This window comes from Haemorhous mexicanus, chromosome 19 (assembly GCF_027477595.1).
Source record: "Haemorhous mexicanus isolate bHaeMex1 chromosome 19, bHaeMex1.pri, whole genome shotgun sequence".
In the NCBI taxonomy this organism is placed as follows: Eukaryota; Metazoa; Chordata; class Aves; order Passeriformes; family Fringillidae; genus Haemorhous; species Haemorhous mexicanus.
In genome coordinates this window covers 7,452,131-7,479,381 of record NC_082359.1, presented here as the reverse complement: position 1 = coordinate 7,479,381, position 27,251 = coordinate 7,452,131, and the positions used below count along the sequence as shown (strand labels likewise).

The 27,251-nt window shown below is 44.5% G+C and overlaps 1 protein-coding gene across 20 annotated transcripts in view; it reads left to right on the top strand.

Moving 5' to 3' along the window:
- The window catches only part of FBRSL1 (fibrosin like 1), a 506,715-nt gene that overhangs the window by 408,021 nt on the left and 71,443 nt on the right, over positions 1-27,251 (top strand). For 14 of the 20 annotated variants that reach the window (XM_059863632.1, XM_059863639.1, XM_059863647.1 and 11 more), the window contains one exon: positions 3,336-3,389. The exons of the other annotated variants lie outside the window; for them this stretch is intronic. In XM_059863632.1, coding sequence (XP_059719615.1) covers positions 3,336-3,389 — 54 coding nt within the window. The remainder of the gene's footprint in view (positions 1-3,335; positions 3,390-27,251) is intronic. 20 annotated transcript variants of the gene reach the window in all.

Sequence of the window (27,251 nt, the reverse complement as noted above, 5' to 3'; positions counted from 1 at the left end):
TGCATGGGAAGGGTTAAAGATAAATGTGTGATCTTCAATACTATAAAAATAAACCTTCTTTTATGGTGGGTGGTAAGAGGAGAGCTGGAGTTTACACGAAGCCAGCATTTCAAGGTGGCTGTTTGTGTTGTTACCAAAGATATTTCTAGCTTGCTTACAAAATGAGATTTTTTTAAAAATGCTTTTATTTTTGCAAATACTCATTCTAGCTTTTGTTCTTGCGGAAAAAGTATTACAGTTAAATTGCTGTGGAAGGTAGCTGCAAGATTTTTAATATTGAGTTGAAGCAGTCTGGGTACATTGTTTGCCATAATATTTTTGTGGTGGGTAAAAAACATCTGTACATGGATGCTGTTCCTGCAGTAACTGCTATTCCAGAGGAGAATCAGGGACAATAATGCATATAAATCTTAAGGAGTTTTTTCCTGGAGAAATCAACAATAAGAAGTGTTTAGGCTGTTAAGATACCTGCAAGAATATCCTCACTCCAGAGCTGTCGGTTATAAAGTTATGGTGCATTCTGCCTTCAAAATGGTTGGAAATCCGTCATAAATATCTCTTTCCCACATCCCCTCTATCTCCCTGGATGATTGGCTTTCTAGCAAAGCCTTCCGTAGAGGGTGTACTGTAATCCTTTTACGTTACTCCTTCAGTGCAGATTACGCAGCAAGAAATAATTAGGAGATTAATTTTCACCTGTCACTGCCAATAATAGATAACCTTGATACAGTGACAGGGCGAGGAATTTGGGGGGAGGGGGGGAGCGGAAAGGCGTTTAACCCTGTAGTGCTTGCTGCAGGGACCAGGCAGAAAATGGTTGCCAGAACCATGACCTCCCTGCTGGCTGTCAGGGGAAGGCAGAGCCGGGTGAGGCTCCGGGCTCTCCCGCGGACGCTTCGCCTTTATCCGCGAGCGAGCAGAATTCGCTCTGTGCCGCAGAGGTGCCACACGCGCCTCCCGCTAATCAGCCCCGAGCAGCCGTCGGAGACCTTTGTAGCTTAGGCTTTTAATTCAAATGCAGTTCTGTTGCTTTTCATGATTTCAATTCCCAATCTGACTGGTGTTCCTAGGCTGCGAGGGAAAGGAGCGAGCTAATGAAGATGGCTTCATTAGGCAGAGCGTGGTTTAGCCCTTGCTTCTCTCCAATAAATGCAGCTGAAAAAACATCCCAGAAGTAACTGGGGTTTTGGTCTTCAGAGAAAGCAGAGCTGAGGTGTTTCTGCTCCCTTTCAAAATTAATTACTAGCTCTCATCAGGTGAGCTTAAAAATGCAGCCTGTGCTCTAAGGCACTGAAGGTAAATGGGAAGGAAAAAAAAAAGCCTCTCTCCCCCCCCACACATACACGTACTGTGTTCTTTTTTATTTTTTCTCTCTTTTGTGCTTAAGTTTACAATCTGTTGAAAATGTAATGGGAAACCAGCCTACAGAAAATGCCATTATTCATATCATCGTGAGCTCATTTATTTTATCTGCAATAGTAATGATAAGACAGACTGCTTGGCAATGCTGATAAGCTGAGAAATATCTTAGAGCTATTTGTAAAAGTTAAAGCAGATCTTGGTACTGAGAGATAGGGAAACTGATGAGCCTTTGGGCAATCTGCAGAACTGAAAGCTAATAAAGATTTTAATAGGAAGGCCTCATTAGGATTAGGGAGATCTATTATCTGCGATTTACACAACACAAACAGTGGGGCAACTTCAATTTTTGCTTCTTTGTTCATTAAATACTATTGCTGAATGTGAAGCCTTTTAACTGGGATCTGGATCTCTTCCTCTTCAAGGAGCCATCACCAGTTGATGGTTGAGCAAAGATAAGAGGGGCAGCTGATGAGGGAATGTGTTTGGCACACAGGAGCAGTGCCAGCAAGCCCTCACAGTCAGGGACCAGTGCTTGTTGGAGGTATAGAAATGCAGTTGTTTGTCGGTGCCTGGGTGGCAGGGTTCTCCTTAGTGTCTTTTTTTCCTCTTATGAACAATATTTATAAACTTCAGGCCCTAAACAACAGCATATTTAGAAAGAAATTAACACGTTGTTGTGCTGGTTCCCTGGATGCTGATGCTGACATACTGCTGTGGATGGCCTGGGCAGCCTGGTGGAGTGGCTCCTTCATTAATGGTGGTCACCTCTGGGATCTGTTTTGGTAGAGGAGCTGTCTCCAGTGCCACTGGGGTTGCTATGGTAGGAGCATGTGCCATGGGTGACCTGATCCAATGGTTTGGTAGTTACACACAGGACTGATTTTAGCACCAGGTGCATTCTTAGATGTGTGGTGTAGAAAACCTCACTTGTTGAGGTTGTGCAGACACCTCATGGGCTCAATGGCTTTAGTCCTCATGTGTAACACGGTGTGTAAGGTGCATGTCAGCTGCTGAAAGAACATTCCTTTACCTGGGTTTACAGATGTATTAATTTTTTTTTCTCAAGGACCATCCAAGCATTTTTTGTGATTGAACTGAATTGTAAAGCAGGAGCAGAAACTGCTGGGAAATTCTTTGGTTTGCATTTAAGGTCAAATCACATTGTAACCTGATTCTGCTAACCTGCAGGTGAAACCATTTTCACACACAGGTTCTGAGCTCTAACTGCACCTCTAAGGCAGATGAAGGGCTTTGTTAGGTGATATCCATGTTGGATGTGAGAGGGCTCGTATGACCACACTTGTGTTTGGGAGCTGTCTGTTTTCTTCTCTCTGTGGAGCACACAAGTGTACAAGAGTCTTAGCTTCTCTCCATTTTCACGGCACAGACCAGCTCCCCTGCTGCTGCTGGGTCAGATAACCCCAGTGGTACCTACAGTAACATTGCATCCATGGAACAGTAATCTTTGGAAAGCATGTTCTTGTATCTTCAGCTGCCTTTAATATGGTGTAGCAGCCAAAACCCAGAAAGGACCACAGCACCACCAGCCACAGAGAAGTCTGTTCCAGACTGTAGTTTAAGTTCTGCTGGTTCAAACCAGTGCTTTCATAGGGCCTACAGAGAACAGTGCAATGATGGATTTAACTCCAATTATTCCATCCTCCATGTGCTTAAGGAGCTCAGAGCAGCTGGAGCTGTAGCCCCCTCCCCTTTGCCAGCAGTGTGGAGACAGATGGGCAGGGCTGGGAGCACCTCCTGCCCAGGACTGAAAGAAGTAAAGTTCCTCCCAGAGGGTTGGTGTCAGTCTGTTGTACCTTGTCTGTGACCACTCACAGGTTCTGTCAGCCAACCAGCCTGGCCTCCGAAGGCAGCAGTGCTGCTTGCACCTAGCATGTTGCTCCAGCAGGGCTGCCATTTGAGACGTTTCTAATATTTATGTTTGATATGAATGAAACTTTTTGTTTTGTCTGTAGACCGCAACGGAACTGGAGCTGACTCGTATCAGGAGTGCCTTGATAACAAGCAAGGTATGAGATCAAGTCTCTCCAACATGGGCACTTGGGACTGATTTAGCTTGATTTCTTGCAGCTGAATTGGTTGCTGTCTCTGTCTCTCTCACTCTGTCTCCCTTTTTTTTCCTCCCCTTTTTTTTTCCCCCCCACTGTCTCCAAGCCAATTCACTGTTAACAGTTCCATGTCAGCTAACCCGTTAGCTCAGGGTCTCATTGCACATTTGTGATAAGTCTTCTTGTTTCTAGCACCCCAAACCCTCAGCTATCAATGGAGGAAGTGGGAAGACTGTAAAACAGAAGTAGCATATGCAGTTGCTTGCAGCCGTCTTCCTCGAGGTTTAGTTGCACAGCCAAACAGAAAAATATTAAAGTTGAGCTAGGGGAAGGCACATGCTAGGCTGGGTTACCTTAGCACCAGACATCCTGTTATCATTGTGTGCTGACATGCTGCCTCAGACTGTCCAGCCTGCTGTCTTCTGCCATGCTAAAGTTGGTAAGAGCTGCAAACATCTTTAGTGATTTACAAGGGAGTGATGACGGTGAAGGAGGAATCTGTTATCCTTTTGCTCTAAACCTGGAAACAAGAGTCACATCAGTAAAAATGAAAATTGTAAGAAGTACCTCGGAAACAGGACTTCAGTGGCAAAATCATGGATGTTGGATTTAGGAAAAGGGTTGGTGTGTTGTGTTCTGTTCAGATACCTCTCTGAGAACTGCAGTCAGAAGTGCCACTCCATCTCTGTAGCCATGTAGTAAGTGTTGAACCTTCTGGTAATCAGGGAGCATAAGCACCCTTCAGTCCAGAATATCATTCGTCATAAGCCGCAGCAAAGAGATAAGAGGAAATGCTTATCCTAACCAGGTTATAGGCATCAATTACAGGTCAACTTTTACCCTGCTGTTGACCCAGATCTGTGACAGTAGCTAGAATTATCATTTCCTGAAATTCTGATCCTTCTTGAGTAGTTTTCTAAAGTAGAACCAAGAAACATAAAAAACCTGTCCCAATTTTGGTGCTTGCTTGGATTTAATTTTCCACAGGTGTCTCTGCTTTCAGTATCCATCAATCAGTGTTACATGTGCTTTAAGTCAAAGCTGCCATGAAGTGCATCTCCCCTTGCTTGATGTTGGGTTTGGGATGGGATTATTTGGGGGGCGGGGGTTGGGTTTTTTGCTTGTTTTATTTTCCTTCTCTCAAAAAAACAAAACAGAAAAAAAGAGGTACATTGTTCCTTTGGTGGCCTTTACGGTCATCTTTCTCTTCACTATTTTTCTCTACTGACTGTAGTAAATACCTAATCATTGCTAAGCTTTCATTTCAGAAGTTACAGCTGGAAGACTAATGTGGAAGAACTGTAATCAATAATGGCAATTCTTATTAGATTAAGTTTAAAAGTCTTGTAGACCAGTGTAATTCAGGAGGCTCCTTTGATAGGTAATTTGTTCTTAGGAAGAACAGTTTTCTCCAGTAACATTTTTCTCGTTGGCTGGGGGAGGCTGATCCACTTGTCATTTTGTAGAAAGCAATCAAGTTTCAGATTTCAAGAAAAATGAGTATTCTCATTTTTGGAAACTAATTGCAGTCCCTTTGATGTGCCAGTTACCCTGATTTATCTGACAGGTGGTATTAAATGGCGTTAGATCCATTCTTTTCATTTGTCTGTTAATGCTCCAGATTTTTCTTGTAGTGTGATAGGTTTCTTTGGCTTCACTGTTAATACATGAACAAACTGTATCATTATAAGTACTTTCAATCCAGTATGGATTGGATCTGGTGTGGGTAATTTACCCTGTCCGTGGGTATGCATCACGGTGTTTAAAGCAACAACCTTTAAGAATGCAGAAGTTTAAAGGAAAAAGTATACACAGTAACTTGTAGTCAGTCTCTTACTGACTCCGTTACATTTTTTGAGCGTGCCTTAGCTGAATCCACCATTTGCAACAATTTACAGAATATAAAATACATAGCTGACAGCGGACCCATAATTTTGGTTGTTTCTCTTACGTTCAAAACAAAACACCACCAAAGGCTGAAAGTAGCAGTGGCTGTTTAAAAGTATTAAATCTTCAAGCTATGTGAAATGCTATTGCCATGGATTCCTTTTCTAACAGCATGCTTGTCTCCTGGAAATTATGCTATAATGAGGTTTGGTTTATATATTTTACCCCTCTCCTCATTAAAGTGCTGTCTCTCAGAAGAAGCGCTTTGTGTTTTGAAATACTGCGCGGTTAAAACGAAGGCAGGTTTATAACGATTTAATGTACTTGGGAGCCAAGGTTTTGCAGCTTTATGGCAAAGATGTTTTAACAAAGGGCTTTATGGTAAGGGTGTGCTGTATTTTAGTCAGGCAGTTGCTCAGGGGAAAATTTTCAGTGTGAGCACGTCACAGCAGCAAGGAGAAATTCAGAGGGAAACAGGCTACCGAGATCCAGTCACCAGCTTGGCTGATATTAAGGCTTAATTCTTTGCAGTTTCAAGCCCTGTTTTTTTTTTTCTTTTTTTTTCTTTCACCTCTTCACTCGAGAAAGACAAAGCCCTGTGCCATATAATGTAGCATCAGAAGCAGGCCATTTATGCTTCCCATTTTTGTGCTTCAAGGAGAGCGTGCTGGGAACAGCCACAGGTGGGATTGTTACACCCTCTCAGAATGGAGCTTGCTTTTTCAGCCTTATAACTCCAATATTCATTGTTAAAATTATACCCTAAAAGCAAGGCATTTTCTGAGTATTTGTGGTTTGGAAGTAGAGAGGGCAGCAGTTCAGAGCAGTTGCCCATCCACTGCAGCAGAAGACGTGTCCTGGATCTGTCTGTTTCTCTGGGATACACTTTATATCCCATGGTTTCCTGAGAACCAGGGGGTTCTGCCATGGAAAACAGGTATAAGATTACTACCAGACATAGTTGTTTCTGGAGCTTCTCAATAGGAACTCACTGTTATAGTTAGTAAAACAGTGCTGGTGTAGAGGTTTAGGCAATGAAAAGCCCTTAGAGAGGGCTCTGGTGGCAGCCAGGAGATGTCACCTCTCATCCTTGAAATAGTGTGTAGAGAAATTGAAACTGATTCCAAGTGTTTCATGTTATCATGTGTAGCACCTTCTCTTATTCATAGAAAATGGTGTTTCACTTTGCTTGAGCAGATCTCTGTGTCCCTGTGCCCTCAGGTGGGCTGGTAATGGGTCTGGTAATGGGTATTTTGCCCTAGTGGGCTCCAGGTTCCTGCTGGAGGAACCCAATGCCTTTCACTTTTCCTGCTTGTCCTGAGGAGTATTTCCCCACAGGTGAATTAGCTGGTATTTTTCCAAGATGATCATGGCTTCCTCTTTTTGATGGCACTGTTAACTCTTTCTGTTTTCCTTTGGATATGTTACGCCACTTCCTGAGTTCAGTGCTGCTTGCTGCTGATGGATTTTGTTAGCTCACCTCAAGAGGGAGGATGAATGTAATTTGGAGCAGTGTTTGGGGGCCAGGAGGAAGGATGGTAAATATTGACAGGGATCAAAATGTGGCTGCAGTTGAGCCAACAGCACCTCTGTCTGAGGTGGTGGAGGACCGAGTGCTCCCCCCCAGGTGTGTGCTGTGAGTGGATCCCAGCTGGACTGCTGAGCACGGGTAGGATGTCTGTAGCATCAGGCTTGATTTTGAAGTAGTGGCAATAAACCAAAGACTTTTTCATCCTTTTTGCAGTCCCCTGGACTGTGCAGTCCCAATGTGTGTCATCTTCTATTAGTCTCAATGCAACCAATGACCTTGTTTGTGTGAGCACATTAAGCACAACATTAATAGCTAATTTGACTACTTTGGATTCAGACAGGCTGCAATCCATCACCTGAACTCTCCTGATAGCAAATATGGTTGGATGGGATTAAGGAGAAAGGATAAAATGCCTGCCTGGGCCATAACTCTAGGAAATTGGAAAACTGCTTGTGAGCCTGTGTAGCTGGTGTAACTGTAGCACTTGGTGGAAGCATGTTCTTCACTGGGGAAAAAAAAAGCTGCAGAAGTGAGAAGTGTGTGGTCTTCATAGATGTTTGTTCAGCCCACTTCCTGCCTGTCAAATACTGGCATGGCAAACGAGACCACCACGACACAGAGGCATCTTTTAGAGGATGTTATTGGGGTAAGTTCTAACCTGTTCCAGTTCTTGGATCCCTTTTGATCCCTAACAGGATTAGTTTCAGGATGGCAAAGATGAATTATGAAGGAGATAAATAAAAATGGCAGACTGGCATGTAGCTGGACTGGAAAGTGCGGTCAAAGAAGTTCTGTCACTGACGATGTTATTTCCATTAAATGTTTTGAGATTTAATATTGATTTCAGTGAAATTACCTTGAAAACAGATTTCCTCCAAACCTTTTTTTTTAATATATTTGTTTTGGAACTATTTTAGGAGGCAGAAAAATGAAACTCCAGCTTCAAACAGTTTTTATGTTTTGAAATGGGCTTTCTTCACTGTATGAACAATTTTTAAAATATTATTGTTATTTGTATTCCAGTCATGCCTGTGCACTCTAGTTATGGGCTGAACGTCATTTTGCCAACCACAAGGCAGACTGGGGGAGATCAGTTTCTGCCTGAAAATGCTTTGGGCGTGTATTTCTGACGGGCTGCCTTGATTGCCAGTGCCTATTTGAAGAAAAACCCTACAACATTCTCATTTTACAATATGTTGGCTGCCTTTTTGTTTAAAGAATTATAAATAAATCAGCAGATTTTCCACAAATACACATATGCTTTCTTCCTGATGAGCATGATGATGCACCAAGAATCCTTGCAAGAGGCCTTGAGTTTCCTTCAAGTAGAGGGTAGAGCTGAGGTTGAAACTGAAATTTTAAATCATTCTCTTCTTTAAGAAGGATGCTGCTGGAGCCTTGTTAGCAGAAGAATTGCCATCTTCTGACTATTTTTTTTTTTTTTTTTGCCAGCATGGGAACAAAGAAAGAAAGGAGGAGGCAGAATAAAAGCCTGTGTGAGTGTACACACAGGGGCTGCTGCTCTCTAGACTGGTAATGGTATCTGGAAAGGGTCCAGGCTGTTGTAAATATGAACTTTTGTCAATATTCCCCAAGCTTCTTTGGACTCTAGGGTGGGCTTTATTAGCTGAAGGTCACACCATTGTGCTGTCTCTCTCTCCTGAGACCTCTGATACCTTCCTGAAAGGACAGCCCATTATCCCTGGGCTTAGAAGCCAGCTTTCTCTTCAGTGGCGCTGAAGCTGATAAGCTTAAGAGGCATATTTCATCCCCCCACTGCTGCTTTCAGGAAACAAACAGTGTTTATCATTCCTGATTAATTCCAGTTGAACAAAAAAATAAAACAGAAGGCATGTGTGTGTGCACACATGCACAGGGACACAGAGATGAAATTTTTTTGAGGCTGTTCTTGTGTAAGGTCAGCTCATGGCACTGGCCACAGTCAGCAGTGTCTGGAGCTTTGCTTTTCCTGGGTGCTGTGTCCAAAGGTGGATTTGGCAACATGAGAGGATCCCAGGCTGCAATCAGTGTGAGGAGAAAGGGGTGGAAACGGGGATGGGGTAGCAGCAGCCTGAGCATCAGGGTTGGAATTGATTTGTGGCAATTAAGCATTAAGGTCTGCGAGAGCAGGCCCACCTGCTGGGAGATTGGCTTTCCATCACCTGGGCAAGATGAATGGCCCCAGGAGAAGAAGGCACAGGGATTTCGTACTCAGCTACCTGAAAGGAATCGTAAACCACCACATCTCCCTTTGGTATCCTGCAGCCCTTTTTATCACAGCTAAATCCCTTTGCTGGGAGTTGTATGCAAGCAAGTTGGAAGATAAAAATGCTAGTTGTTGCTGCTTTTTCTCCATTTCTCTCTTTGGCTCTGGCTTGAAATTTGCTAGGAGGTGTCTTACTGACATTCTTGTTAGTCCTCTCTCAGTAGGACTGTGTTCCATACATGGCTCTCAGTTTCTTAGGGGTTTTTTTTTCCCCCTTATACAGAGATTCAGAGTGTGGAATTAATAATGAATGACACATGAAACGAATAACATGTTGCCCCTCTGTGCTGATGCAGTATGGGAAGCACCCAGATGGTGTGTCCCAGTGGCCAGGTCACCCACCTGTGCTGTGTGCTCCTCTCCAGCATGCCCTTGATGGGCAAGGCACCTCACCTGGCTGTGCATCTTGAGGTTCTCGAGTGAAAAATGGGAGTATTGGCACTGTCCACAGTCCTGTTTGTTTGGGTGAACGTGTAGCTGCAGCCCAGGTCAGGTCTTTTGGTCACAGCCCAAGTTGAGTCATAGATCATCCAAGTAATGTGTGTTGCATCAAATTTTTATTTCACTTCCAGCATGGGCTGTGTTTAAACCAGATTCTTGGTACTGAGGTTACAACTGGCTTCATTTCGTTTGCCAGAACAGAGATGGAACAAAATTTAAAAACAATTTTGCAAAGCTATATTTACTTTTTACCAGTGAGGACCATATTTAAAGACAGATTTTGGTATTATGGCTCCAGTGCTAACATAAACAGGGTCTGATGGGAAAGGCTGTAAAATAATAGAGCTATTGGTCATGTTTGGGGAGAAAGAAATTTCCATAGTAGATTTCAAACTGGAATAGCTCTGAAGGTTTGGCTGGCCAAACCCAACTACCATTTCTGATTTAAAATTGTATGGTAGCATGCAGTGGAACAGTGGGCCACTTGTAGCATTTTTTCAAAGGTAAACTACACAAGCCTTTGTGAATTGGGGCACTTACTTTGTGAATTGGGTTAAACTTGTCATTCTTCACATGAAATAGAATACATTTAAGTTTTAGATGAGAACCTCCTTAGATATACTGCAGACTCCTTTCTAAGGGCAAAGTAGATTTGAGGAAGATAATTATCTAGTAATCTCATTGAAAGCTGCATATATGGTTCTTTCTCCAGATGGGTTAACGTGGTGGAAAGATTTTTATCAGTCCAGTCGTGTACTACAGACTGCAGTAGCATATGTACTTGCTCGGACCCCGAGTTTAGTGATAAGTGAAATGTTAATATGTGCTTGGCAGAGCAAGCTTTTAATTTCCCTTAAAATGGAGGGGGCAGAAATGATCTCATCGGACAAGATGTCTTTGGGCTACTGCCCACTGTTAGGTATGTCCTAGACAGGGTTTATTTACTTGGTGTAGGCAGATTATTTCCCTTTCCCTCCATAAATCTGGCCTGCGGTAACTGTTAGCAAAAGAGCTTTCCACCTCCTGTATTGCAGGAAGCATTTAAGCTCTTGTTGAAATACGAAGCTCCCTTCCTTTATTAAAATTAAGAACCACTTTCTCACATGGCAAAGTGATAATAAAGACTGAAATTGGATCTATAACTTCATGAAAAGAAGAAGAATTTTTTTTAAGACAAATCATGCATGGTAATGCCTTCATTGTTCTCTCGCTGTGTTCTTTGTATTGCTTAACTCCCTGCGAACAAAGAACCCATAACTGGAATTGTAAAAATAATCCAAGCATTTAAGTCAAAACTCAAAAGGCCCTTGGGAATCTCATGCGAAGGTGTGCCCTTGAAATGGTGGTTTGTGAATTGTCTGAACAGGTTTGAGCATCCTGGCCCTGAGGAAATCTCTGGGAATTTTGCCGCTGACTTCAGCGGGGTCAGGATTCCGCGCTTGGCGCTTTGTGCCGGGCATTGAGCGCAGCCGCCTTTCAGCCTTTGAGAAACCCTGACTCCCTCCTCATGGGCAGGCGGGAGATTTTCTACTTGGCTGCACTTGTGAATTCTAGTTAAGGGAATTGCTTTTGGTCCCTCCATCTTTGTCACTTACTTAAACAAACATGCAAACTGGAAACGTGCACTTGCTCAGGCTTCAGCGGCGAGTGCCTCCTCGAGATCTCTTGTTACTGATCTAGAACTTAAACTGATTGGGAAAGTGGCTCTAAGATGAAGTTCAGTCATGCTTAAATGAAACCAATTGGGCAGAGAGATGAGAAATTTTACTCGTACTTGCCATTCAGGTGGCTGAACCCAGCTAGTTTGAAGTATGAAGGTTCGATTCCTGAGCTTGAACACAGATCAGTAGGGAGGTTGTAAATTGAAGCAATGAATATTTCTTCAGTAGTTTATTGCAAAATAATTGGGTTTTGAAAATACAGGGCTGTCCAGGGTCAAAGTCACTGGGAAAGAAAGGTAGTTAAATAAACAGTGAGGGAATTAGTCTGAAATTTGCATGCAGATTCAGATAACCCAGGCCCTTTAGAACCCAATTGAACATAGATTTAGCCCTGTTGAGGAGGAGACAGAGCCGCAGGACCTCTCCCAGCCCCTTTTACTTAGTGACTCTGATTAGACGTCTCATCCCTGCCAAGGGGTTTGAGCAAAGCAGTGGTTTGTCTGGCTCTGATTGTTATAAACCTGGACATTATCATCCTGTGTGATGTCACAGTCCAGGGAGAGGGCTGGGGAGTTACCAGAGTTAGAGGGAAGTTCCCCCATATCCGCAGTCTTCCACATTCATGGTGCAGTGGCCAATGACATCATCTGTTGCTTAAGAACTGCTGTTGATGAAATAAGCTCTGTATTTAATGAAAAACAAAGCCCAAAGAAACCACATTCCCCAGAAACGTGATCCAGGGCTCCAAGAAAATTGTTACACTTCAGTTGCCTCATCCTAGTTCTCCATCAAGAGAAAAAGTTAAGGAAAAATTGCTAGAGAAAACTTTCTAAGCTTTCAGCAACAATATCCCACAGTCTGTTGTTCATCCAGAGTAACCCCACGAAGCTCAGCAACCTGGTTTATAGCAAACTTGTTTTTAATTAGTGCTAAAATTAGGTCGAATATGTGAGCTGTGTGCCACTGATGCTGCTCTCAGTAGCTGGAAGGGGGAGTTGGAAAGCTACATCCCAGGTATATGATGAGAGCTTATTTAGACTTCCCTGCCACTCAGGATCACAGAAATGTGGCAGTGACAGAAAGACTGGCTGTAACCTTTCTGTGTTTAGCTGTAATGGAACGTGCAAAAGCTTGAAAATTTTTGGAAGGTGCCTGGAGAGGCCTGGCCCTTGTGTCAGCAGGAGTATGCATTGAAAGCTGTCCAAGAGAGGGGCATTTCTTAGAATAGTTTGCAAAAATTAACAATCACAGCCTAGTATGGACAATCAGAGAATATTAGAAGTAAATGGTTAATTTTTCCCCACTTTTCTTGCTCAAAAAAGAAGATTGGTTGTTCCTCACTGTAGCTTTGTCTTGAGGGCTTTCCTTAATGAGCCATCTCCTTGTGTCCAGTATGGAAAGAAAAACAAAAGAGTTAGAGACCTCCCTTTGTCTCCATGTGATTTTAATCTGATTCATTCATTCCTAATCATCTTGAAGGATTATAAAAGCAAAACCTGTTAAATCTTGATTCTTACTTCTTTTCTTCCTCTCCCAAACATAATCATTTGTTCTTTTATCATGTTGCATTTCTTTGCCCATGAATCAGCTGCCTTTTTATTTTTCCTCTCTGTAGCAGAAGTCGGGGAGGGAGGGAGGGGGCGATGGGAGCGCTGCTTCCTTTGATTCGTTCGACACACAAGTGTTCCTTGGCCTTTCATACCCAGGAGTGGATGCAGCTCTTGAACAAATTGGACCTACTTGTTTGCTGGCCTAGGCCATCTTGTTATCCAGCCAGCTGTGTTTTGATCTTGGAGGGCCATTTGAAGATTAAATTGAGACATCTTTTGTTACTATTAAGTGCAGTAATTAAATCAGCTCAGTGTTATTTAAGTGTGGAAAATGTCGCTTTGCTGGCCCATGGGTGTCTGAAGTTGCCATTAGACAGCTGTGTTGCTTCCAGTGCTAATGATGAAGAGGTAGGAGAAAAGAGCCAAGTGCTCTCTAAATAATTTTCACCTCTTTCTGGGTTATGCTGGATCCCCTCCCCACCTTTTTGTGTGCCGTTTCTCCTCCATCTCCTCAATTCATGAACAGCAAGGTTTTTGAGAGGGAGCTCGAGCTTTGTCGGGTGGAGAGCTGGCAGCGAGTGCCCAGTCCTGAGCAGAGGGTGGAACGGTGTGGGTGAAACACGCTGAGCTCTCTGGATGGCAGCTGCTGCCCCATCTCTGAGTTTGCAGTTGTTGGCTCTGTGAACAACAAAGAGACTGACCTAGCAGGGTGGATCTAATAAATGAGCAAAGTTGACTGCCTCCCCCCCTCCCTCTGTGGTGGGAGTCTGCCAGTCAAGTCAAGCACGGCGAGTACATTTGTTCCCATGGGGGTCATTGTAATACAATTTGCTGGTGCAGACTGGCCTGGCTGTGAAGTGGTGGCACCTGGGAGATGTGAACCCTGGCTCGGGCCAGGGCTGGTATCATTCAGAGGTCACTTGGGGCTTACTGGGGCAAGTCAGTTGCCCTTCCCCAGCCCCCTTTGCCTGCTGCTTGCTGAGCAGATTGCTTTGAGAGAGGTGGCTGGAGGTGATGATTGGCAGCAGGGAGCAGAGCAGACAGACGCTGGAAGAGAAAGTGAGAACCTCAGTGGGAAAGGCAGTTCTTCGGAGGTCGAGTACGTTTTAATGCTGGGTTAAGTTGCACAGCAGTATTGGCTCATTGCTACTGGCAGCACTGATCACTTGAGCGTTGCCTTACCCTTCCCATCCTGCCCTTTAGAGCCCTGTCTTACCTCCTGGGTGCAGATGAACATTCTCCTTGCTGCTCTCCCTCCCTGGCAGGAGCTCGTTCTGCTGCCCTCCGAGGCAGAGCGTGCTGCTCCCTCCAGTCCCTCAGCCAGCCTTCCTCCTCCTGAGCCAGCCTTCCTCCTCGCTAGCCTGGCCTCCCAGATGCACCCGGCTCTGGGCTCCCACCCCCAGTAATTGCCCAGCAACATCTATTTGCCTTGCTTTTTACGCCCGCCGTGTTTTATGGAGGGGGAAGTGTGTTTGCACTTCGTGAGTGTTTCTGAGCTGTGGCAAGGGCAGAAGAATGGCAGATGGGTGGGGATGAGAGAGTGGGGGAGCGTGATGAATCTGTTTTTCTTACCTTGTTTAAAAGTGCCTGTTAAAATTCAGCAGCCGCACCTCCGATCAGCCTAATGGTGTCTGCCATGTTGCGAATACACAGTCATTAGTTGGTCCAATTCATGCATGCTGAGGTGGGAGGGTGATGTGAATGCAAAGGAGCTGCAGAGAATGGGAGCTGGGGGGGCAGGGGAAGGAGGGGGAGAAGCTTGGTAATACAGTGACAATGAAACATACGGTAGTCACACTGGAAAACTTTCTCCTTCATTAGCAGGGATCTGTTGAGTTTCTGCTCACATTAGGGTAATTAACACAAGTACAGATTGTTGAACATCTGTGCAGTTTAACTATATGGCCGGTTCCCAGGCTTTAAACAGGGCTGTGAGGAGCCAAATGCAAAGCAGTATGAAAAGCCCACACACTATTCATTTTACTGAAATTAGCATTTCTGGATGAAAGCTGATGTTGCACGTCGGCTATAAATTTTCTCTGGTCTGTTGCCAGGTTGGCTAATGATCTGAGGTTAGTGTTTGTTAAAAAAATTTTTAAATTTGTTACTTTTAATATTCTGGAGGGGAAGTTTCTTAAAAGGCAAAACAAAAAGCAAGTAAAACAAAGCATATGGGTATATTATATGTAATGTTCTTCTAATCTTTTTCCAGTGGAAGCTCAGGAAGGAATTGCTGGTTCAGCCTCTCTCAGAGGCTCTCGGCTCCGTGAAACGACCAAGGGTGTTTTAGTATTTCGGACCAAACTGCAGTTTTAATTTTCTAGCCTTGTAAATGCCTGGGAGGCTCCGCTTCCTGTGTGTTGTAGATATGAGCTGTGTAAATGAAATGCAGAATTCTGTCTGCAGGATGGTGACTACGCAGGTATTGCTGCTCCCTGCATCACCATATTTATGGACAGTCTTCTGCAGTGGTTATCCCAGAGGAGTGTTGTGTTGCTGTGGCACCTCGAAGCTTCCTCCTTGCTCTTTTCACCTTGCCCAGCTGAGAGCACACATTTTTTCTGCAGGTGGAATTAAGTGTTCACAGCCAGGCTGGATGGGGCTTTGAACAGTGTGGTCCAGTGGAAGATGTCCCTGCCCATGGCAAAGGGGTTGGAGCTAAATGGGCTTTCAAGTCCCTTCCAACCCAAACCATTCTGTGTTTCTGTGAGTTGCTGTGAGATGGACAGCCCTTGTAGCTGGGACAACAATTAGTGTGCCATGTGTGCCAGGAAATTTTGATGGAGAAGACTTTGGTGTGTGAAGATAAAAAGCCTACCAATGTGTGTAAAAAGAACAATCCTCATTAGCACTATTTAGTTCCTGCTGTTTTCACTAAGTAAAAAAAAATGTTCATAGTGGAGTTTTTTGTTAATGTAATCCCTATGGGCTGATGTGAACAGAGCTGACCTTTGAAACACTATTTAAATTTTAAAAGGTTTGTATATTTTTTGTTTAATTAGGAAAGGAAGGGGCTTGGTGTCTTGCAGGAAGTGTTTTTCTTACCAAGAGTGAGTGATCCTTCAGTTCCCCCTCAGCTCCTGCTCTGTAATGGCTTAAGCTCCAGCCCACAATTTAGTTTGGCATCACTTGAAATTGTTGGTGAAATTGTTGCACTCAGCAGCTCCTCAAAAGTCTGCTGGCAAACATCAGAAACTGTCAGAGCTTCATATTCTTAGTGACTAGAAAACCTTCTGGGACCAAAATCCAGTCTTCACATTCGGTCCTGCAAATGTCTCAGCCTCAGGAGCACCATCATCCTTGTCCCTGTAATGCAGCCTGATAAATGGTTTGTCATTGAAGGATCTCTTTCTGGAAGGTGCCCACACAAGACAGACTTGCTGAATCAAAACTCTGGAAATTCACTTAAATGTGTGGTTTATTTCTGAAGCACTAATTTAGTTAATCGAGTCCAAAATGAAATTCAGTCTGGCCTACTTACTCTTGTGATAGTTTTTTAGATAATTGGGTGTGTATATGTGCACACAGGTGCACACTGGTTTAGTTAGGAAGGGAAAAACTGAGTGAAATGTTCAGCTACATTAGACTTCTTACCTTCTCCACAAAGGATGTCAGAAGGTGGCATGTTGCTTGGTCACCAGAGCTCAGAGAGCTCCTGTTACAAGAGGATGACAGAGGGCATTGGCCCTTTCAAAGCAAGGTTGCAGTGAACTGAGCACTGAGATTTCCTCTGTGCTGGTCTTGCCAAAAGGGTCCTGACTCCTTGGATAAGAAGTGCTTGTTTAAAAATAAATTGGGAGGAGAGAAGTATCCTCACTGTTACTGTTTGGCTTTTTCCTGGACTCAATAATAGGGTTACTTTGAGTAGTGGCAGAATAGTGTGACTGCAGTTAACGAGGATGCTCAGTCTTGACCATGGTTAACATTTATGCTCCATGGATTTGTACCCTCTGTGTCTCTGCTTGGATTTTATTTCATCTCGTTCAAGGAAAACCCAGCTCTATGCAAGAGAGTCATGCTCAGAAAAAAACCCAAAGAGTATTTCTGTTAAAATAGACAGACAGACCTGGATTATTTTCATTATTAGGTAAATCAAACTCACCCCTTTGGGTATGTGCAACTGACCATGAAACCAAAGGGCTTTTGTATCTGCAGATACACAGCCAAAATTAAACAAAATTTTTCTTTATTAAGAAAAATTTCCATTTCAGCCCTGCTTTTTGAGAAAATTTCCCACAAGCTGGACTTAAAATGCCAGAAAATGGCAATGAATCCAGAGAAGTGGTTTCATGATTTTGCTAGTTGGGAAAACTGCAGCTGGTGAAACGTGTCTGTCAGCCTTCAGTTACATAGCTGTATCTGAGAATGTATGTGTAATGGTTTTTCTTGCAGAATTTTCCAGTGTGTACTGGAATGCACTGAGAAACTTGAGGACATCATTCTGAAGGTCTCCCAAAGTTTCTTTGGAGTTTTCACTTCATGTATCACTGAGCCAGCTTCCGTGAAGGAAGTTCTCTTGTGCTCCTGCTTTGAGCAGGCAGATGTATTTATTTAGATACCTAAAACAGGCTCAGAGAACTTGACACTGTTGTTTGTGAGGCTGCACATCCTCAGGATCTCTCAGACCTTTATCAGCCTCCAAACTGAGCGTGTCTCCCTAACTCTGCAGTTGCGTTTGGAATTATCTCCATTGTGTAGATGGGAACACTGAAGCAGATTGGAAATTACTTGCCCCAGGCCATCTAGTGCTGACAATAGACCACACAGTCCCTCGGCCTCTTTCTGTGCCAAAACCATTCTCTTGTGCCTGCATATGGAAAAAACAGAGTAGATCGAGCAGAGAGTGGTATTTGTTGTGATAACAATGTGCACTGGGTCCCAAAAGGCCACTGGACAGTGATGGATACATGGCTGTGAAATTAGAATCACCCAGAGATGCACAGGAGGAAGGGCTGGAGTGGTCTTTGGGCAGGGGAGCAGGCAGGGAGATGCAGGCAGCAGCACATTTGCATTCTCCTGTCAGGGAGCTGGAAGCTGCCACCGAGCAGTTTATACTCAGCCTGTGCTGGCCTTGAATTATGCATGACCAATTTATCATGCCCCCAGCTGAAAAACTAATTGTGTCCCTGGGATATATTTACTAGAAATTGTAGTTTGCTGTGCTGGGGTCCCCGGAGTGTCCGGCAGAGCAAACGACTGGGAAGTCAGAGCATGTTCAGAACAGGACTCCTGGCTCCACTGGAGCCCCCGTGCTGTTGATAGATTTTTCACTTCGATTGCCTTTCCAAGGGTTTCCCCCCTCCTTCCTATTTTTTTACACTGCATTACACTTAATCGGGCTGCAGGAGTCCTTCCAGTAGTCTCCAGTATTAAAAAGCACACGATGTGCCTGGAAAAAGGCAGTTTATTCAGGAAATGCCAGCCAGGTTGGGAGAAGGGGGCTGGTTTCCTCTGTGTGTGGTTTTACTCTTGTTTTTTTTATAAGCACAGTGTGGCTTCATATAATGTCTCCAATTACCATGAACATCCCCTCTCTCTCCAGGTCTAGAGTGATGAGATTCCCTAATTACTGTCATTTGAGCAAGAGGTTCAGGAGGAGAGGATTTCTTTTCCTCATGCAGAGCTTGTGGGGTAGGCTGAAGCTTGCAAGCTATTACCACCAGGTCTGTTGAAGGAACATACAGTGTCCCAAATGGAGTTTCTCAGTGGTGAAGTGACAACTGCCAAACCTGTATCAAGCTGTAAACCCCTCGTGAGGTAGTGCTAAATCATAAAGATCATCAGTGGGGGCGAGGTTTGAAAGGGAAGGAGGCAATTCACTGATAAATTAATCACTGAGTTCAGTCTGTCCTCCCCCACTTGTCACAGAAGGAGGATGTCAAGGAGTTAATCACAGTAAAGGAGTCAACAGTAACAAGATTCAGAGGCAGAAGAGCCCTCTGGATCTCTTGTTCCCTTTCTCTTCTCCTCCTTGTGTGATCTGGTACAGTTCCCCCTGATGCCGAGGAGCCGCATCTCCAAGGTCACCAGGAGCCGTGCCAGCTCTGTCTGCCTGGCTTCACTGCTGGCAGCACAGGCAGGCCTGCTCTTCTGGGAGGCTGGGAGCCCCCGAGCCAGAGCTTAGGAGACAAGGATTGCTCCCCTGCCCCTCCACAATGGGCAGGAGCCTTTCTTCTAACCGTGCCGAAATGGTCTGTATGCTCCATGGCCGGGCTGGGCTCTCCCTCTGCTTTGATGGGATTTACTGCATGTCCTCTTGGGAACAGAGCTGCAGGGAGTGTGAACTGGGCTGGAAGAAAGGTGCTGGCAGAGGTGCTTTCTTAAGTAAATTTAAGATCTATGAAGTAGTTTATGCAAACTGTTCGTAGCATGGGAAGTTGGAAGAAGAGAAGGTGGTTTCACGTAGTTTCTGAATGCCACAGATCTGGATCAGCTTGTAAACGTTCAAAAGCTCTCTACAGCTTACCTCTTTGTAGTTCCCCAGATTTGTATTCATCATCAGTTCCCCAGAAAGATCTGGTGAAAAGATTTGTTCAGGTGACTACACGTCTTGCTATGGAAAAAGTAGAGCAGATCTAATCAGATGAAACCATGCTCCTCTTTGCTGAAATATGTGATACAACCAGCATAAAAGTGGATCTGAAGCTTGTAAGATCGTTTCAGACAGAAGGCATAAACAGGTTTGTCCCTGTGTGCTGCCAGCCAAAGCAGAACCACTGCAGAGTTCAAGGTTGGCATAACCTGCCAAATCAGGACTACCCATAGTGTATCTCCTCAAACCCTGGTGAATGAGAAACAGTCGTGAGTCAAGAGATGGCCTTGCAGATCCCACACTCTAAGGCTGCCTTGCTCCCTTGAAACTGCTGATTTCCAAAGAGCAGTGGGCTGGTCATGGAGCTCAGTGGTTCAATGAGTCTGTGCAGAGGGACAAAGGAAATTCTTGAGCTGAGCTGTACAGTGTTTGTTCCAGTCTGTTTTTTTGGAGGATGTTGTAGCAGTTAGGAAATTACTGTGCTTTTTGAACAGCGGGGAGAGCACAAGACAGACAGACTGGCAATAGGATGGAGACCACTTTGATGTAGCAGCATTTGCACTGGTATGGGAAAGGTAGGGTAGTGTGCATCACAGCTTTTGTTAGATTTTTTTAGCTGTGGCAACTCAGTGTCTGAATGCCTTTGCCCTTTCATCATTCAGAATGAAACACTTTAGTGAATCCAGGTTATGTTCCTTTCACTGGTGGTTCTTGTTAGCTTGTTAATGATCTTGCTAGGTTTTAAGTGCTTACAAATGTGAGTTCATGGATAACTTGAGTTTAGGGCAGCCATCCTTGGTACAGTGTCCTGATTTTTTCCCTGTTAACTTGTCATTATACATAGAGGGAAAAAACCACTGGCACTGTGTTGCCTTATGGATATTGCTTTTCCCTGAACCTGCCTCTTATGCTCTTTCCAAGGGAGCTTGTCTGGGAATTCACAGTTTCTGAGTGGCTCTACTGGTTTTTTTTTCCTCAGTTTTGTTATTCAAGCATTTTTGGCTTTGCTGCTTTTTGTCAGTCTGTTGCTGTGCTGTGTTCAGGTTGCCTGAGCTGTTTGGTTTTCTCTCATTTGCTGCTGCAGTGGGACGAGACGCTGCAGCATTGCTGGGGAGGGTCAGGTGCAAAGGAACCCACAAACAAGCCGTGGCAGCAGCTCAGAAGATGCAAAAAGGTGGTGAAATCGGGGTAAAATAGAAGTCAGTGACTGTTTTATAGCAGGCTACATGACACAGACTGACACTGCCCTCGCTCTCTTAGATTCTGCTCACCCAAAGGTCCTGTCCTCCATCCTCTTCTTCCCCCTCCTCTTTCCTTCTTGTAGCTAGGATACACCGCAGTGTCAATTTTCATTTAGTCCTGTGCCTAAAGTTATGTAAATAGAGAAAAGCAAGTTGTGATCAGCAAAGAGAGATGTGATTTTAAGAAGGGGATTTTTTTTTTTATTCATGCTAGAGTGTTGAGGGGAATTACGCTAACATCAGCTACAACTTAAACATGGTACTTGCTACCAGTTTCAAATCAGTGTGAACTTAGCTAAAACACCATTCTAGCTTGGGAATTTCTTGGTGGGGGGTTGGATGGTGCCCCATGTTCTGAGCATTTTTAAAGAGTCTCCCAGTCAGGAATGAGAACTAACAAAAATAGATGGAGGAAAGGGGGCAATGTGTTTTTCTCATAATACAACCATGGAAGCATCTCTGGAGACGTGTGCACATACAGTGGCACATCCCCATCCCTGGCTTAGGGAGCTGTGGAGGAATTCTGAGGCAGGGGGGTTGACGGAGAGCAGGAGAATAAACCTCGTCGCTCTAAGAAATCCTGAAAATGTCCATCAGAAACGCAGCGAGCGTTCGGAGGCTGCTGGAAGCGTTCCAGTACCGGAGTCTTTGTCTCCATCCATCAGAGGCACTGCAATCTTTGTGCCCCCAGCTTCAAACAAGGGCTTCACGCTGTCCTTGCAATCTGCCTTTATGCAGCGGAGTGTGGAGGCTTCTAATTACGAGGCCGAGCGGCGCGGCGGGTGGGGAGCCGTGCTGCGCCCCGCAGCCGCGCACCTGATTATCCCTTCCCGAGGTCGTTAGAAGGGTTACTCCTGAGTTTAAGCCTGCTCTGCAAGACCCCTAATTATATGCTGCTCTGCAAGTTGCATTAAAAAGAAATTGTTGAAAAGACAAAGGACAGAATAACATTTCCTCCCTCGTCTTCCCCTCTCTCCCCCCACCCCCCCGCGGCACACACAGACACACTCCCCCACCTCTCCCTGCTGGGCCCAGAGCTACTTCTCACGCTTGAGTTGGTGCAAGCTCTGATAAAGCCATTGAAAGATGCAGCAGGGAGACAGAGCGCTCCCAGGGACGGAGGGAAGCAGAAGAGGAAGCCGAAGTAAAATGACCCCCTCCCAGGTAGATACAGCCAGGCGCTGCTTGCTGAAGGAGTTGTCCCACAGAGCAGAATTAGAGAAGAGATTAACCGTCCTTTATTGTTTTGTTTCACTTCCTAGGGAGCAATGTAATGTGGTTTCTTCCATCGTGAAAAACCTGCTTCATCTGGAGCTCCGGGAAGCCTGAATCACTATAGATAAGGCATTCAAAGTGCAGTATCCCTTGCACATTCTGCCAGTTCCATTTTAATCTCCCCAGACATCAAAAAAATTAAAATGTAAAATTCTAAGCTATGCAGTTGAGTGACACGAAGGCTGCATTCGCTGCAATGCAATTTGCAAATCTGGGGCATGCACACATGTGTCCAGTCCTGTCAGAGATAACGGGTTTATGTGTGCTTTCCATGAGCCCATGAAGGGTACCACTAGCAGAGACAGAGAATTGAATGAGTTCTTCATTCAATCAACTAAACCCAGGTTGATAATGGTAGCACTAAATATTTCCACCACTTCCTGGTGCAATGGTAACATTTTCGTATTATGGTGGAGATTATTACAGGGGTATCTGCAGTACCAAGGGCAATGTTTTTTTCAAGATTGTTGTTTCAAGGGTGGGTGTTTTTATTGCTCTCTGCAATCTAGTTGTACCTGAAGACCTGAGTGGCAGACCAGGATTTCACCACACTAGGTTCTGTACAAACATGGTGGGGAAAAAAAGGATTCTGTGCTGCAGATTGGGGGTTTTTTGAGACATGGCTATGACATTTTTTCATTGCTTCTGTAGCTGTAGAGAAACTCATATTTGAACAGGAATTTCAAAGTCAAAATGTCAAGGTTGGAGTCACTTCTGCACTGGAGTACCTTGCTGACTGTGTTGTACTGTGCTCTAATCTGTGAGCTTTAAACCTTGCTCGGTCTCTCGGATATCTCAGCAGCAGTGCTCCATTGTATGCTCCATGTTTCTTACTAGCTTGGCTCCACTTCATTCTGGTGCAGAGCACTGGATTCACTGCCCACCCAAGGCACTAACAGCAGGGCAACTTCTGCCCCTCCTATCTCATGAGGCACTAATTTTTTATCCCCCCTGTGTTTTCGTGAGTTCCGTTTGTGTAGTGAGGAAGGTCCCTGCAGCAATCTCTGGGGTTGTGAGGAAGGTCCCTGCAGCAGTCTCTGGGGGTGTGAGGAAGGTCCCTGCAGCAGTCTCTGGGGGTGTGAGGAAGGTCCCTGCAGCAGTCTCTGGGGTTGTGAGGAAGGTCCCTGCAGCAGTCTCTGGGGGTGTGAGGAAGGTCCCTGCAGCAGTCTCTGGGGTTGTGAGGAAGGTCCCTGCAGCAGTCTCTGGGGTTCTCATGGCTGAAGAGAGCAGAGGTGCAGCCACACTGGCAGCACACCATGTGGTTCCCATGCCTTTGCTGGCATTCCCTCCAAAGCTGTGGCTCAGGCACCAGGGAAGGGTTGAACACACTTCTCTTGCTCACCTTGGGCTCACCCACATCACTCCCTCCAAGGCAAGATCCCAAACCATGGAAGGATCTTTTCCTTGTGTTGTGTTTAATGTGAACTCACAACCCTCTCTCTGTGCACAATGTGAAATAGTCCCAAACCCTGAATCTGATAAACCCAATTTTTTTCTCTGCATTGATTTGATGTACCCCTTTTGCTCTCTCATGCCCTGCTTTTCACTGCTGCCTCTTGAAACATGTCTTAGGTGTAGTTATTGTGGAGCATCATTCCTGGCTACCTACCCAAGAGCAGGATGAAGATGGCCCTTATCCCACCTGCAGGTTTATATGGCTTTTATGTTTTGGCAAGATGGTACAACAGAGCTCCCTAAAGTTACTCTAGAGAGCAAAATCTTTGTTTCAAACAGTATTTGGAGATCTTGGAGTCATGCCTCATATTTTCATGACATCTGTGCCTTAATCTGTGTCTTTGATTTAAAAATGTCATTTTGTTTGGGTGGAGGTGTAGCCCTGTCGTCAGGGCAGGTGCAGGAGTGCTGGTACCTGTTTAGTAGCTGTGGTCCTTTCCTTGTCCTGCACACTCTTCAGTGAGGCTCTTGTTGGCCTTTCAGTTTTGTTCTGTGATATCTCCCTGCTTTAAAAGGTGCAAAGAGTGATCACAGTGTTTTCATGCATGGTTTGTCATTTCTTCAACCCCGAAGTCCCCAGAGTCTACAAGTTGAGTCATTTTCTGCTGCCAGAGTTGTGCAAGAGGTTTGCCTCTGGAGACAGCAGAGAGTCTTGAGGCTTCAGCCATGCATTGTTGAACAGTCTCCAGAGTGAGTGTCAGTTTGAAGTAAAAGAACTTGAAATCTAGAAGCAGGGAAGATAAAAGTGAATTTGATTACAGTGCTTTTCAAACCCCTTGCATAGGCGAGATAATGAAGCAGGCAGTGTGTTCAGCCATAGGTCACTTAACTCGTGTTTGGTACCATAACCCATGGTCATGGCTGCTGCTTTTGGAGCACAGCACTCTGAATTCCATCTGCCAAGGAGGGGCAGAAGGAACCTGGTATTTTGCTTGAGCCACGACACCTTAAATGTGATCATTTCCCTGTCTCAGAAACAAAAGTGTCTAAATTCTTACCTGTCATCTCAGAAGTCTGGCTCTGGTCCAGAGGCCACCTAGATATGAACTCAGACAAGCCAAATATGGCTCACTCCCTCTGGGAAAGGATAGCTTAGTATTTTTTATGTTTTACCATGCTTTTCTTTCCATTGTGTGAAAATGGTTTTGGGAAACAGATAAGCACTGGATGAGATCAAGTGTATGTTTGTGCTAGTGGAGATGAACAAAGAGTGCTTTGATAGAGCTGTATTTCTTCATTAATTACTTCCCTGTTATAAAGGTTAGATCTCCTGGCTGTAGCCCAGGTAGATGTGACATATCCACCACAAAATGCTACAGTAGCAATGCAAAAGAAGTATATTTAGGTTTATGAGACAGTGATAAAATGGGCCCTTAAAAACACGTGTGCCTGATGCAAGCCCTGGCCCTATAGCTGGTGTTCATACTTGGTGACCTTGCACACCAGAAGGATTTGCTGCCATGCATTATGACTCCAGTTCTGCTCTGGACTCCTTCATTTCAGCACAAAAGAACTGGATACTTTACAGTGGCTGCTGCAGATTTGTGTTAGGATTTGTTTGTGGCAATTGGCTGCATCCACTTCAGTCTTTGGTGTGGTGAAGTGTATTGAAAGAACCTGGTCTGCAAGGACTTGGAGAGATCAGGGAGCAAAGGAGGGGATACAGATGAGGCAATGAATGCTGGCAATTATCTGAATTTCAATGGAATGTCTTAGCTGGGACTTCCAGAAGAGCTGTGAATTTTTCTGTTTGAAAAACTCAAGACAAATCTCTTCCACTCTTGTACAGCTAAAGGAAATGTTTATATTTGGAGTAAGGGATGAGCAGGTGAAAGAAAGTGACTCTCTTAGTGCCAGCCCTGAGCCTTACTGTAATAGAAAGTGTAAAGTCATAGAGTCAGTGGTCATGATTCAGCATCAAAAGGTTACAGGGTAAAAAAGAAGTTAAAAAAAAAAATAGAGTTCCTTATTTGTGCCTTCTAAGTAGTTGAGTTTTCTGTCTGGCCAGCTGCCACAGGCTTAGGACTGTAACCAGCCTTGTGTATGGAAGGTTTTCTTTTCTTTTCCAGTTGATCCCTCAGTTTATCCCTCCCACTCTTTAGGATTGATACTAGGCAAATATGTTTTAGAAACATTGTCAGTGGCCACTGCTCTCGCCTTGTCTTCACCAGCACTTGTGCTGTGGCTGCAGCTGGTGGAGCTGGGTGAGCAGAAAGCTGGGATGGATCAGTTCAGCAGAGGTTAATGCCACTGGTGTGCCACGACAGCCCCATTTAAATCTGAGCCTTGCAAAGATGTCTGAAAGCCAGCAGAGCGGGTGGCTGGAAGATTAACTCTGCACAGGGACACTTTGGGGAGCAGAGAGCCACAATAGCAGTTTCAGTGCCAGCTTTGTCCCAGCTGCCAGAAGGGACTTTGTCAGGGGAGTCCTTTGCCATGGCACTGCTCCCCCAGCTGCTGGAACAATTGCTTGAGACCACTGGCAGTCAGCATGATTAAAGCAGCCTTCAGGCAGCTTGATTTTACAAGGGCAGCTGTCCAGGTCCAAGGGTTGGCTCAGCCTGGAAGGATGCAGAAGGAAGTTTGCTGTGTTGTACCCTTCCACATCTGGAAGGCCTGGCTTTGTGGCTGATGTGTAGTCACCCCATTGAGTGACTACACATCACGTTGAGTCCATTAATGCTCCCAGTATCTCTAGGTATTGACTGATCTGACAGGACAGACTGTTTTTTCTTTGTACATAAAGGTGCCGTTTCATTGAATTAATTACCTAATCTATTGCTAGATGAACTGGGATTTTAGCTGTATGAATTAATAGTTTAAAAATTAAACCCCTTTCCTTTCTCTCAAACTGAGTTGCAGCTGTTAGATCACATTTACAAACCATAAGTAATGCAACTGCTGATAGCAGTTATCAGTTCCATGTTGGGATTGGACTGCAGGAACCAAACAAGGCTGCTTGCTCAAGCTTCAGTTTCTTCCTTAGACCAGGTAAAGCCTTTCCTTTGCCTTTGTATTTTGAAAAATGGGAGCTAGGAGGTATGTTTACCAAAATGGATTTTTGTCCCAATGGGAATAGCCCTCTTTTGCTTTCCTCTGCTTTTTATATGTGAGTATGTAAATATATGTAAATGTATACAGGGGCTTGGATTTACCCTCTTCGTCTCCCCCTCCCATGTATAATGTATGTGTTAAACACGTAATCATTAATCAACTTTGTGGGGAGTGGAGACAAGAAGGGCTCTTTGATGATAGATGTATACTTGTGACTGTGCTTGTATGCGTGTTTATTAGGCAGCACAGTGCTATCAAAAGAAACTCCAGGTCCCCAAGGATGAGAAACAGCACAGGGAACAAATGAAGAGGAAAAAAAATCCAACCCCTCTTACTGTAAAACCCTCTGTCTTCTACCATCTGTCTCCTTTTTTGGAGTGAAATAAATTGGGGAGAGAGCTTTGAATAAGGTGCTTATTTGTAATGCACTGAAACACTCATGAGGAACAGAAGCAAAGTTATGGTTAATGTTGCCTCTGATGGCTGGGAGTGTTGGAAGCAGGATGATATTATTTCTTTTGTCTGTACTTGCTGGAAGTGGTTTAGAGAAAAAAAGCCTTCAGGATATCGTGCACAAGCCCAACTATTTCTGAGGTTTTAATATCATGTTTGATGTTATGGAAGGCACAAATTAATGTGGTCATTGCCCTGAAGTGTTCATAATAAAGACTACAAAACCCACAGTGGTTCTTTGTGAGTACCCAGCTCAGAACATGCTTCAGGCTGCTCTCTGTTGCTGGAGGAGGACCTGGGGCTCTGGAATTACATGTCTGGAGATTAAGGTAGAGGCATAGGGATTGACTTCTTTGCATTACTTGCATACACCAGTAAGTCTTGGGACCTGAAAGCTTTGGGCTGGATGTAGAAAACCAAACATTTCCTTAGTCTGGTAGAATTGTGCTTATGGTCTTGCACAAAATTGTGCTGTCC